Raw genomic sequence first — 12,287 nt, 5'->3', positions numbered from 1 at the left:
CTTTCTAAAATGCAAATTTCTGTCAAATTAAATTTTCCCATTTGTTTTCCTTTTCTAGCTCCAAGAGGCAAGCGAGGATGGAAGACATTTTATGCTGTACTAAAGGGAACAGTGCTTTACCTGCAAAAGGTAAAAGTAGATACACAAGAAATGAAGCCCACAAAACTTTATGGAGTGATAATTAGACAAGCTACCCAGAAAATACTCAGTTTGTACAAAGAGGCCACATCAAACAGAAAGACTATTTAATTGATGTCTAAACTGTTTTATAGATTTTTTTTGTTTGTTTCTAGTGAAAAAAGTTGTTTTGGAAATTATTTATTTATATATGTGTATATATTACATTTTATAAATATAAAAGATTATATACATGTCTATATGGGAATGGATGAGCTGTGTTCTAATTACATTCAATTAGAAATTATGAATATAAGTTGATATGTTAGACTTCATATTGTCTGTTCGGGTACAGGTTGTGGTAACACTTGTTTCAATGGATATTTATAATGTGAAGTTATATCTCTTACATCCCTATTTAGTTATTTATCTTTGTTTGGATCCTACCTAAATCTAGAAACACATTTTCATTCAAGCCCTGATATTTAACAATGCAAGTGTATTTTAGTTACCTGGGTAAGTGTTTGATCAGACCATTTCCTGGCAGGATCCTTTCTTCTAGTCCCCAGATCTGGAAGCTAGTTTGGTATCCAGTTGGCATGTTCTGGCCTCTGCAGGGTAGTGCCTGGAGCCCCTCCTCCCTAGTTCTGTGTGTGGAGGTGGGGAAGTCGAGTCTTGACCCGGAGAAGGTGCATCCCCTCCCAGGGCCCAGCCGGACTCGAGCTCCGCAGTGAAGGGAGGCTCGGAAGTGTGACACACTGCCCTCGGTGGTGACTGTTAGGAAAGATTTTTTTCTTTTTAATGTGATTTAAAAAAACATAACATGAGATCTCCCTCAATAAAATTTTAAGTTAATAGTGCAGTGTTCTTAACTTTACAAGCACCGTGTTGTGCAGTAGGTCTCTAGACATTTCCCATCTTGCCTGACAAACAGCAGCAGTGAACGGCCCCAGCAGCCACCGTTCTACTCTCCGTTCTGTGAGTTTGACTCCCTCAGATGCTTCACATAAGTGGCACCAAGCTGTGTTCATCCATGACTGGCTGATTTCCCCTAACATAACGTCCAAAATGTTCAGCCAGCATGTGACGGGATTTTCCTCTTTTTTGCGACTGAGCAGCGTTCCGTTGTTTACTTCCTCTTCTTTTTCTGTACATTCGTCCATGGGCGTTTATGTTGTGTCCACCTCTTGGTTACTGTGAACAGTGCTTCAGAGAACATGGTGTACAGATGACTCTTTGAGATCCTGGTTTCAGTTCCCAGAAGTGCAATTTCTGGGTCGGATGGTCCTCCTACTTTAAATTTTTCTAGGAACCTCTGTGCTGTTTTCCATAGCAGTTGAACCATTTTAAATTTACACCATCGATGCCCAGGAGTTACAGTTTCTCCACATGCATTTCAACATGTGTTATTTTTAAAACATTTTGTTTAACAATGGCTATCCTGACAAGTGTGAAAGGATACTTGATTGTGATTTACCCTAATCCTAATGATTAGTGGGGTTGAGCATTTTTTTCATATCTCTGTTGACTATATATGTGTTGTCTGTTCAGATCCTTTGACCATTTTTTAATCGGGTCATTTGGTTTTTTGTTATTGAATTGTAGGAATTCCTTACATATTTTGAACATTAATTCCTTATCATATATGTTTTTCAGGCATTTTCTCCCATTCCAAAGGTGGCCTTTTCATTCTCTCTTTTGTTTCCCTAATTAAGGTTAGGGTTGGGCTTAGGGTTAGGGTTTAGGCTTTAGGGTTAGGGTTAGTTGTGCAGAAGGTTTTAGTTTTACGTGTCCCTTTTCCCTATTTTTGCTTTTGTTGCCTGATGTTTTGGTGTCATATACCAGAAATCATTGCCAATATCAATGCCAAGAAACTTTTCCTCTGTGTTGTCTTCCAGGAGTTTCAGAAGGTATTAAGCATTTAAGTTCATGATGAGTTCCCTGTTGTGTGTGGTGTATGTTAAGGATGAACTTGCATTCTTTTCACATGAATACCCAGTTTTCCTGATATTATTTGTTGAATAGACTCTCTTTTCTCCTTGGTGTGCTTTTGGGACCCTTTGGAAGATCAGTTGATGCCATTGTTTCTGGGCTCTCTATTCTGGGCTCTCTATTCTGTTACGGTGGTCCACGTGTTGTCTTTATACCACTACTGTAGTTTTTTATTATTATAGCTTTGTAATATATTTTGAAGTCAGGGAGTATGAGGATTCTAAATTTGTTGTTCTTTCTCAAGACTGAGTATTTAGGATCCTTTATAGCTCCATATCAATGTTAATGTAAATTTTTCAGTTTCTTCAAAAACTACCATTGGCATTTTGATAAGGATTGCATTGAATCTGTAGATGACTTTGGATAGTATAGGCATTTTGACAATATTCAGTCTCCCAATCCATGAACATGGGATGTCTTTCCATTTATTTTTGTCTTTATATTCTCTCAACAATGTTTGTATCTTTTATTGTATAAGGTTTTCACTTCCTTCATTATGTTTATTCCTAAAGTATTTTATTGTTTCTGATGCTGTTACAAATGGAATTGTTTTCTTAACTTCCTTTTCACATTGTTCATTGTTAGTTTACCGAAGTACAATTTATTTTTGTATCCTACAACTTCACTGAATTCATTTCTTATTTCTAACAGTTCTTTTGTAGAATCTTTAGAGTTTTCTGTATTTAAAGTCATGGGATCTGTAAACAAAGATAATTTTACTTTTTCCTTTCCAATCTGGATGCCTTTAGGTTTTTTTCTTCTCTGATGGTGATGGCTGTATTAAATAGAAGTGCCAAGAGTGGGCATTTTTGTCTTTTTCTTTGATTAGAGGAAAAGCCTTCAGTTTTTTGCCATTTCAAATATGATGTTAGCTGTGGACTTTTTATATATGGTCTTTATCATAGTGAGGTAATTTACTTTTATTCCTAGTTTGTTGAATGTTTTTTACCATGTGAAAGGTTGTTGAATTTTTATTAAATGCTTGTTCTCTGTCTATGGAGATTATCATGAGATTTGAACGTTTATTATGTCAGTGTGATTTATCACACTAATTGATTTTCATAAGTTGGAGCATCCTTGCATTCCAGGGGTAAATCCCACTTGGTCATGATGTATGCGTCTCTCATAATATGATGTTGGATTGGGTTTGCTGGTATTTTGTTGATAATTTTTGAATTTATATTCATTAGGGATATTGACTTCTAGTTTTCTTTTCTTGTAGTATCATTTTCTGGTTTTTATATGCCGGCCTCATGAAATGATTTTAGAAGTTTCTCTCTGCTTAAATATTTTTTGAAGAATTTGAAGAAGATTGGTTTTAATTTAAATTGGTTCCATTTTAAAAGTTGGATAGAATTTATTGTGAAGCTGAATGGTCCTAGACTTTTCTTTGTTGGCAGGCTTTTGATTACTGATTAAATCTACATGCTGTTATGGTTCCATCCTGATTTTTATTTGTTCATGATTCAGTTTTGGCGAATCATGTGTTTTAGGGATTTATCCATTTCTTCTAGATTGTCCAGTTTGTTGGTATGTAATTGTTCATAGTTGTTTCTTGAGTTTTTGTTTCTCTGATGCTACTTGTAATGTCTCATTTTTCATTTCTTATTTATTCGTGTCTTCTCTCTTTTTTTAATAGTCTAGCTAAAGGATTGTCATTTTTAATGTTATTTCAATTAAAAAAAAAAAACCTCTTAATTTCATTGATTTTTTTTTTTCCCTTCTGTTTTCTAGTCTCTATTTCATTTATTTCTGTAGTAATCTCTTTTTTGAGGGAAATGAATTTTATTTAGCTGCTGGTATTTTGAAGATTTACTCTTCTTTTGCAAAAATGTCTTTAAGACAACTTCGTTAAGATGGACACACTTGAAGTATGATACTAAAATTAGTATTTTCACATCTAAGACATTATTTGTAAATCAATAAAAATTACCACTATTTAATGTTTTTATTTTAACACAAAAAGATAGGTTTTTGTTTTTAAGACAAGTTATCTCAAATGCATGTTTTGAAAATATAGTTCTACTTTATGCCAAACTTGAAATATTTAGCAAAAATTAGCCTAGTGACTAGTATCCCAGCTTATTATGTCTTCAGGATTTCATTCTGTGGTGCAAGATGTTTATTATTGTTTTGATGTTATGTTGAGATGAACCCTTTATGTATAAAGTGCCCTTGGTAACAAGGGCTGCAGTGGAGCTATGGAAACTCCCTAATGATTGTATCTGTGTCATCGTGTTTGGCACCAACGTTTTATAGAAAGGGCTCTGAGCAACTTTGACAAATATTGGTTGCTATCCTGATTTTTTTTTTTGCAGCTCTCCCACTTACTATTTTTCTTTTGCTTGTTTGCTTTATTTAAATATTGTTGACCTACAGCACTATGTTAGTTTCTAGTGTTCAACATAGTGAGTTGGTACTTCCTGTGAATTATAAAACGAGCACCACAACATGTCTAGTTTCTGTCACCCTATAAAGGTTTTCCATCTTACTGACTGTATTCCCCTTGCTGTACATTTCATCTTCGTGACTCGTTTATTTGGTAACGGAAATGTTACCCTCTTAATCTCCCCTCCACGCTTTCTCCCTCTGGCAACCACTGGTTTGTCTGCTGCCTCTGGGACTCTCTTTCTGCTTTGGTTTCTTTGTTGGTTTTGTTTTTTAGACTGTACATACAAGTGAAATCATTTGTCTTTTTCTGAAATATTTCAGTTAGCATAATAGCCTCTAGGTCCCTCCATATTACCACAAATGGCAAGATTTCATTCTTTTCTACTGCTTAGTAATATTCTGTTATGTATGTTTTTATATACACCACATTCATCTGCACATTTAGGTTGTTTTCATGTCTTACGTATTGTAAATAATGCTACAGTGAACCCAGAAGTGCATGAATCATTTTAAAATAGCCTTTTTGTTTTCATCAGAAAATTACCCAGAAATGGACTTGCCAGATCTTTATGATAGTTCTAATTTTTAACTTTGGAGGAATGTCTGTACTGCTTTTCATAGTGGCTGCGCCAGTTTACATTCCCACTAACAGGGCCCGGGGATGCCATCTCCACACCCTTGCCAGCACATATTTGCTGTCGTTTGGATTACAGCCATTCTGACAGGCATGAGTGATGTCTCATTGTGATCTGGATGCGCATTTCCGTGATGATTAGTGACGCTGAGCGTCTTCTCATCCATCTGTTGGCCATCTGTATATCTTCTTTGGAAAATGTCTCTTTAAACCTTTGCCCCTAATTCAATCAGTTTGTTGTTTTATTTTGTTTTGATGTTGGGTTATATGGAATCTTTATATATTTAGGATATTAACTCCTTATCAGATACTATTGCTTCAGAGATCTTTTGTAGTTCTTTTTTGTTCCTTTTTCTTCTTTTGCTTTCTTCCCTTGTGATTTGTTGACTACCTTTGTGTTATGTTTAGCGTCATTTCTTTTTTGTGTGCATGTATCTGTTACAGATGTCTGCCTTGCAGTTACCATGAAGGTCATATAAAACATGTGTATTTGTGTGTGTGTGTGTGTGTATGTTTATTTTAAATTAATGATCACTTAAGTTTACTGGGAGAGATTGGGGGCAGGAGGAGAACGGGACGACAGAGGATGAGATGGCTGGATGGCATCACTGACTCGATGGACGTGAGTCTGAGTGAACTCCGGGAGTTGGTGAGGGACAGGGAGGCCTGGCGTGCTGCGATTCATGGGGTCGCAAAGAGTCAGACACGACTGAGCGACTGAACTAAACTGAACTGAAGTTTGAATATATTCCAACAAACCTGCAGTTTTAGTCACCTCTCACCACATTTAATGTTTTAAACATCATTTTACATCTTTTCGTGTTTGAATCCCTTAACTACTTACTGTGGATATAGATGATTTTACTACGTTTTCTTTTAGCGTTCCTGCTAGTTTTATAACTGTTTGATCTACTACCTTTACTATATGTTTGCTTTTACCAATGAGAATTTTCCTTTCATAAGGCTCATATTTCTAGTTGTAGTGTTTTCTTTTTCAGTTTAAAAATCTCTCTGTGATTTAAAGCCAATTAAGTGGTGATGAGCTGTTTAACTTTACTTGTCTGTAAAACTCTTCATCTCTCCTTCAAATCTAAATGACACCCTAAAATATTCTTGGTTGTAGGGTGTTCTCTTTTTCCCCCTTCATTACTTTAATTATATCATGCCACTTCCTTCTGGCCTGCAAAGTTTCTGATGTAAAATCAGCTGATAGTCTTATGGGAGTTCCTTGATACATAACTGGTGGCTTGTCTCTCTCTGATTTTAAGAATTTCCCTTTACCTTTCATCCTTGCCATTTTAATTATGATGTTTCTTGATGTGTTTAGGTAGGTTAGTTACACTTCTTAATCTTGGAGAAGGGCCTTATTTAGAAGATGTTCTCTGGGGCTCAGCAGCATGTGCCTCTCGTCATGAGAGCTGTGTGCTCTAGGGGTACCCGCTCTGTGAGCTGTTGGGCCCTTCTTTAGTCGCAGAGTCGGGTACTGTGGGTGGACTGGAAAGCAGGGCTACCCCTGGCCTGGTTGGCTGTCAGCCCTGCCTTCTGTGGTGGCTCCCTAACTGCTGGTTTGTGTGGCCAGTCCCCAGTGCAGCTGGCTGAAGGGCTCAGAGGTGGTCCTGGGGATAACGTCAGCCTGCTGGGGGTGGGGCTGGATCTCAAGGCTGTGGGACCTGGGTGGCCTGATCTTTTGCCCTAATCTTAATGTTTCCTTCCTTCTACTAATTTGGGCTTAGTTTGTTCTTTTTTAATTTCTTGACATGTAAAGTTAGGTTGTTTGTTTTTTTTATCTATAAAGTTGCTTGTACTATAATCTCATAAATTTTGTTATGTTGTATTTTCATTTACCTTTGTCTCAAGATATTTTCTGATTTCTCTTACGATTTCTTTTTTGACCCATTGATTATTCAAGAATATATTGTTTAATTTCCACATACTTGTAATTGTGCTGTTTTCTTTCAACTATTAATTTCTAGTTTTGTCCTGTTGTGATTAGAACACACTTGGTATGATGTCAGGTGTCTTCAATTTGTTGAGACTTGTTTTATAAGCTAACACGTAATCTGTCTGGAGAATGTGCTGTGTGCACTTTGGAAGAACGCATATTCTGCTGCTCTTGGATGGAGTGATCTTCATCTGTCTTTGAGGTCCATTTTGTCTACAGTGTTTATTTTATTCTTTGTGTCCTTACTCATCTTATGTTTGGATTTTCTGCCTATTATTGAGAGGGTTGTATTGAAATTCCCTAATATTATTGTATTGCTATCATTTTCTCCCTTCAGTTCTGTCCATATATGCTTCATATATTTGTGTGTTCTGGTATTAGGTATATGTGTACTTTTAATTATTACAGCTTCCTGGTGATTTGATCCTTTTATCATTATATAATAACCTTCTTTGTCTTTTTTTGCAGTTTTGTCTCTAGTAAGTATGGCTATCTTTTGGTTACATTGTACGTGAATATCCTTTTCCAGGATATCCTTAATTCTCTGCCTGTATGTACCTTTGAGCATAAAGTGAGTCTTACAGCAAACAATTGGGTCTTTTTTTTTTAATCCATTCAGAGACTCTGTATTGGTCAGGGAATTCAGTTCATTTACAGTTAAGGTAATTATTGATGCAGAAGTACTTACTATTAGAATTTTGTAAATTGTTTTCTCTTTTGTGGCTTTTTTGACACTTTTCCTTTGTTATTCTCTCCCTTTGTGTTTTGTCGATATTTTATAAAGGCATAATTTGATTGCTTTCTCACCTTTCGCGTGTCATCCATTGGTACTGTCTTTGTGGTTACCATGAGTCTTACGTAGCATGGTTATAGTTCTAAGTCATCCTTTTTAAGCTGATAACAACTTAACTTTAACCACATATAAGCACTCTACACTTTTACTTTTCCGTCCTCACACATAATTTATCTTGGTGTGAGGATTTGTTTCTTTTTACATTGTGTACGTACTAGCAAGCTGTGTCTTTACAGCTGCTCTTATACGTTCCTATTTTGGCTTCCGTGCTACAGTTAGCTCTGGTTTGCTCCCTGCTCCTGCAGCGTTTCATTAGCCTGTCTCTGTGTATCTACCGTTACCGGTGAGATTTAGACTTCGTCTTCTTTCTCTTCTATTCCCAGTGCTGCTGTTTCGTTTCCTTTCATTTCAAAGTTTCTTGTTTCCATTACACTCTCTGTAAGTCAGATCTAGCAGGTTTTGCTTACCTGGGAAATTCTTCATCTGTCTTTCACTTTTAAAGGAGTCATTTGCTGGGTACCGTGTTCTTGGTTTACAGGCTTTCCGTCTCCACCCACCAGCTTTCTGAATCTGTCCTCCTGCTCGCCTCTGCCAGTCTGCAGGGTGTCTGCTGAGCAGTCCTATGACCTTCTTAAGAAATTCCCTTGAATATGACAAGTCTCTCTTTTCTTGCTGATTTGAAAATCTGTCTTCACTTTTTCCTTGACAGTTTGATTGTGATGTGTCTTTGTGTAAATCTGTGGGTGAGGGTATCTTAATTTGAGACTATTGGACTTCTTGGATCTGGATGTCCGTTTTCCTCCTGAGATTTGTTAAGTATTTGGCCACTGTTTCTTTCAGTAAGCTCTCTACCGGTTAGTTTCTCTCTCCTCCTTCTGGGACTCTGCTAATAGGTATTTTGTCCAGTTGATAGTGTCCTGTACATCTCTTAGGCTGCTTTTACTCTTTTATGAATTTTTTTCCCATTTGTTCCTCTGACTGCATAATTCCAATTTTTCTGTCTTCAGTTACTGATTCTTTCTTCTGTGTATAAGTCTGCTGATGAATGATTCTGGTGAATTTTTCCGTGTGTCATTGTATGCTTTAGTCTCAAAATTTCTGTTTTAGATTTTCAAATATTTTCTTTGTTGATATTCTCATTTTGTTCTTGCATCATTTTCTTGAGCCAATTGAGACTCTTTATGACGGTTGTTTTTAATTTTTTATCAGATACACTATATACCTCTATTTTTTACGGTCAGTTTCTGGAGATTTATTTTGTTCCTTTGATTGGGCCTGGACAATGAGTAGATAATCTCCAAATGATTAGACATTTTGACAATCCTTGGACAATGATTTACTTTTTCTTTTACTCTTCTTATTAACAGAAACATTTTAAAATTAAAAGTTCTTCCGAAGCTTATTTTTTGGTTAGTCTAGTATCTGATGACTATGAAATAAAAAGTCAAATGGTTTTAATTTTTCCTCTTTACAGAATTTGCAAAAACATTCATTTTTAATTGCTAACAGTATTTTCCATTAAATAGGTTTATCATAATTTAATTTTTCCTATTTTCAAACATACCCTCATTTCAGCTTTTTACAGTTATAAATGATATACTGTGCACATCTCTGTTTATTTCTTAAAAATAGATTCTCAGAAGTATCATTGGTCACAGGGACAGAGTGGGAACTGTTTGAGATTATTGAAACCTATTGCTAAATTAACTTCAAGGAATACTTAACAGCTTCCTCTCTCAAAGTAATTTCTGACAATATCTGTCCCACCACAGCCTTTCCTCACTGCAATAATTATTAGCATTTGGATATTTAAACGTAAAGGCCTCATTTGTTTTAGGCTTTTTGTTTTCGGTGCACAAACACATGCCCTTACACACTTGCCACACTCCAAAGCTGCCTTTCCACACTTGTGTTTCACTGGGGAAGAAAATACACTTGAAATCATGTCGGCAGTACTGAGTTGGGTGGCAGCCTATGTGAGGGCATCCACATTTGCACCATTGAGATAATAACCTGCTTGAGATGGAAACAGAAGTGTTGGGAGGGGACATATGTGATTTATTTTCATTTTAAACATTTCAAAATGTTATCATAATGACCTATATACTAAAATTGAAAGCATTATTCTTTGTTCAGACCTCTCTTTCTTAGGAGTCACCCAGATCAACATTTAAAAGGACCTTGACTATCCTATATCAACATTTTACATACCACCAGAGCAGCTTTGTAAGGAGCACTGTTATAATTCTCTTCTACGGGCACTTTTAATCCAATGTCTAGATTGAGAACTATGTCTAATGTTAACAAAACCTTTTGTTTTCTTCCTTTTGGGATAGGTTAGGTAAGGAATATTAGACTATGGGATACTTCACCGTGGACTAGAGCTCTTTTCGTGGTTAAGTTCCCTTGCAGAGATAGGTATGGAGACAGCTGAAACCCAAAGATTGTAAAGAAAGTGATCTGGGACATCCTTCTGAAATGTACACATTATTTTGAGGGATCAAACAACTGGAGGAATGGAGACTCTGATGTTAGGTGATTATTCATGTTCTTAGGTGGCCGGACATCTTTGTCTTCATTTCCCTATGGAGCCCGCACAGCTTCTATTTATAAGTCAGCTGCTTTGGCCTTTGCCAAAGCACCATGTGTATACACACTGGGCCCACACTGATCCTTTCAGCTAGATTTGTGTCTGCAGGGAACAGCCCTTTGAAATTAAATTTCACATATCACAGCTGTTTCCCCAGCATCAATCCTATTCTCTTGGCTTACTTTGTCATTTTCTCTAAAACCTCTATGAGGGGCCAAGTTGTCTTTGGCAAAATCATTTCATTGAATACCTAGTCACAGGATTTCCGCCCACTCCATCCCAGGGTGAGCCTGGGAAGCGAGAAAAACATTCTTGCCTTTGACAGAGGTGATGCACAGAGAGAAGTTGTTTCCAAGTCAATAGCTCTGCCTTTCTCGTTGTCCTCTCCCTTGGATAAGGGAATTGAATTGTTTGACTCGTCCAGACATCAAATAGAAAGGGCTACATGTTGACAAGGAACTGACTTTGTGAATTCTGAAGTGTCAACATCAATTGGATTAAAGCTACAAAATTAGATTGCACCTCCATATTTATGGTACCTCTGGAGTGGGCAGATGGGCACTTAGGGAAAACTGGGTGAGATTCCTCTTGTAAAGTGAAAAATGGGACCCAGAGGAAATGATGCATTTGTTCAGGAGCGTGCAGGTCGTGCTGCGGTCACCTCTCAGGCTGCTACTCTGGCTCGGATGGAGAGTAGCCTGAGAAAGGGCACCCTGTCCTATATCCAGGCCAAACTCCCTTCTTATTGTTGTGAGTGCTCTTTGAAAGAAAAGGAGGGGCTAAAAAAAGTGACAGGTGTTTAAAGTCTCAGCATAGCAGTCGTCTAATGTCTGTTCCCAGAGCTTTGTGCAGAGCCTAGAGCCTAGCTCATCAAGTGTTTAAAGTCTCAGCATAACAGTCGTCTAATCTCTGTCCCCAGAGCTTTGCGCAGAGCCTGGAGCCTAGCTCATCAAGTGTTTAAAGTCTCAGCATAGCAGTCGTCTAATCTCTGTCCCCAGAGCTTTGCGCAGAGCCTGGAACCTAGCTCATCAAGTGTTTAAAGTCTCAGCATAGCAGTCGTCTCATCTCTGTCCCCAGAGCTTTGCACAGAGCCTGGAGCCTAGCTCATCAAGTGTTTAAAGTCTCAGCATAGCAGTCGTCTCATCTCTGTCCCCAGAGCTTTGCTGGCTAATCCTTAACCTTGCTGGAGTCCTGACCTGCTAGCACGGGGCGGCAGATGCTGCACAGAAAGAAAGTTATATCGTTGCAGGGTAACTGGGGGTTTGTACAGTTTGGGGGTTATGTCTTCACAGAGCCATTTAGAGCTTGGTACTCTGCTGAATGCTGGGCTTCCAGGATGACGAAGATACAGTCTCTGCCACAGAGAACCCACAGAGCGAGACAAGGAACAGGGAAACTGAAGCTTCACCTTCAAACAGTGTATAAACTAATAGAGGGATGCAGAGTCTCACCGAGTAAGGCCCCTGATCACGCTTGCAAAGGTCAGAGAGTGCCTCCCTGAGGAGTTAACACACCTTGAGCCCACCATATCTCAGTGATGATCAAGCATATGCCAGGCAGGCAAGGTTAAAGAAAAAGGTGGTGGTGGGGTGGGGTGCATTTTTAACCAGTGAAAGGGAAATAACAGTTTTGGGAGACTTGGCGTGGTCAGAGAATGGCAAAAACAGCTTTTTTAAGATGTCTTTTTAAACATGTGAAAGGTTGTTGTTGAATCACGCTAATACACCGGGATTCTTGGCCCCCGGAGGAGAAGAATTCAATCCAGGGCCAGAGACGAGGCTTGATCGCTCAGAGCTTTTGTGTAATAAAGTTGTATTAAAGTATAAAG

The 12,287-nt window shown here is 37.8% G+C and overlaps 1 protein-coding gene across 10 annotated transcripts in view; it reads left to right on the top strand.

The window, feature by feature from the left end:
• Positions 1-12,287, top strand: part of PSD3 (pleckstrin and Sec7 domain containing 3) — a 616,838-nt gene that overhangs the window by 544,644 nt on the left and 59,907 nt on the right. For all 10 annotated transcript variants that reach the window (XM_055566944.1, XM_055566946.1, XM_055566948.1 and 7 more), the window contains one exon: positions 59-129. In XM_055566944.1, coding sequence (XP_055422919.1) covers positions 59-129 — 71 coding nt within the window. The remainder of the gene's footprint in view (positions 1-58; positions 130-12,287) is intronic.

Source organism: Bubalus kerabau, chromosome 2 (genome assembly GCF_029407905.1).
Source record: "Bubalus kerabau isolate K-KA32 ecotype Philippines breed swamp buffalo chromosome 2, PCC_UOA_SB_1v2, whole genome shotgun sequence".
NCBI lineage: Eukaryota > Metazoa > Chordata > Mammalia > Artiodactyla > Bovidae > Bubalus > Bubalus kerabau.
The sequence above is the reverse complement of the archived record's forward strand: the minus strand, read 5'-3'. Positions and strand labels throughout refer to the sequence as shown.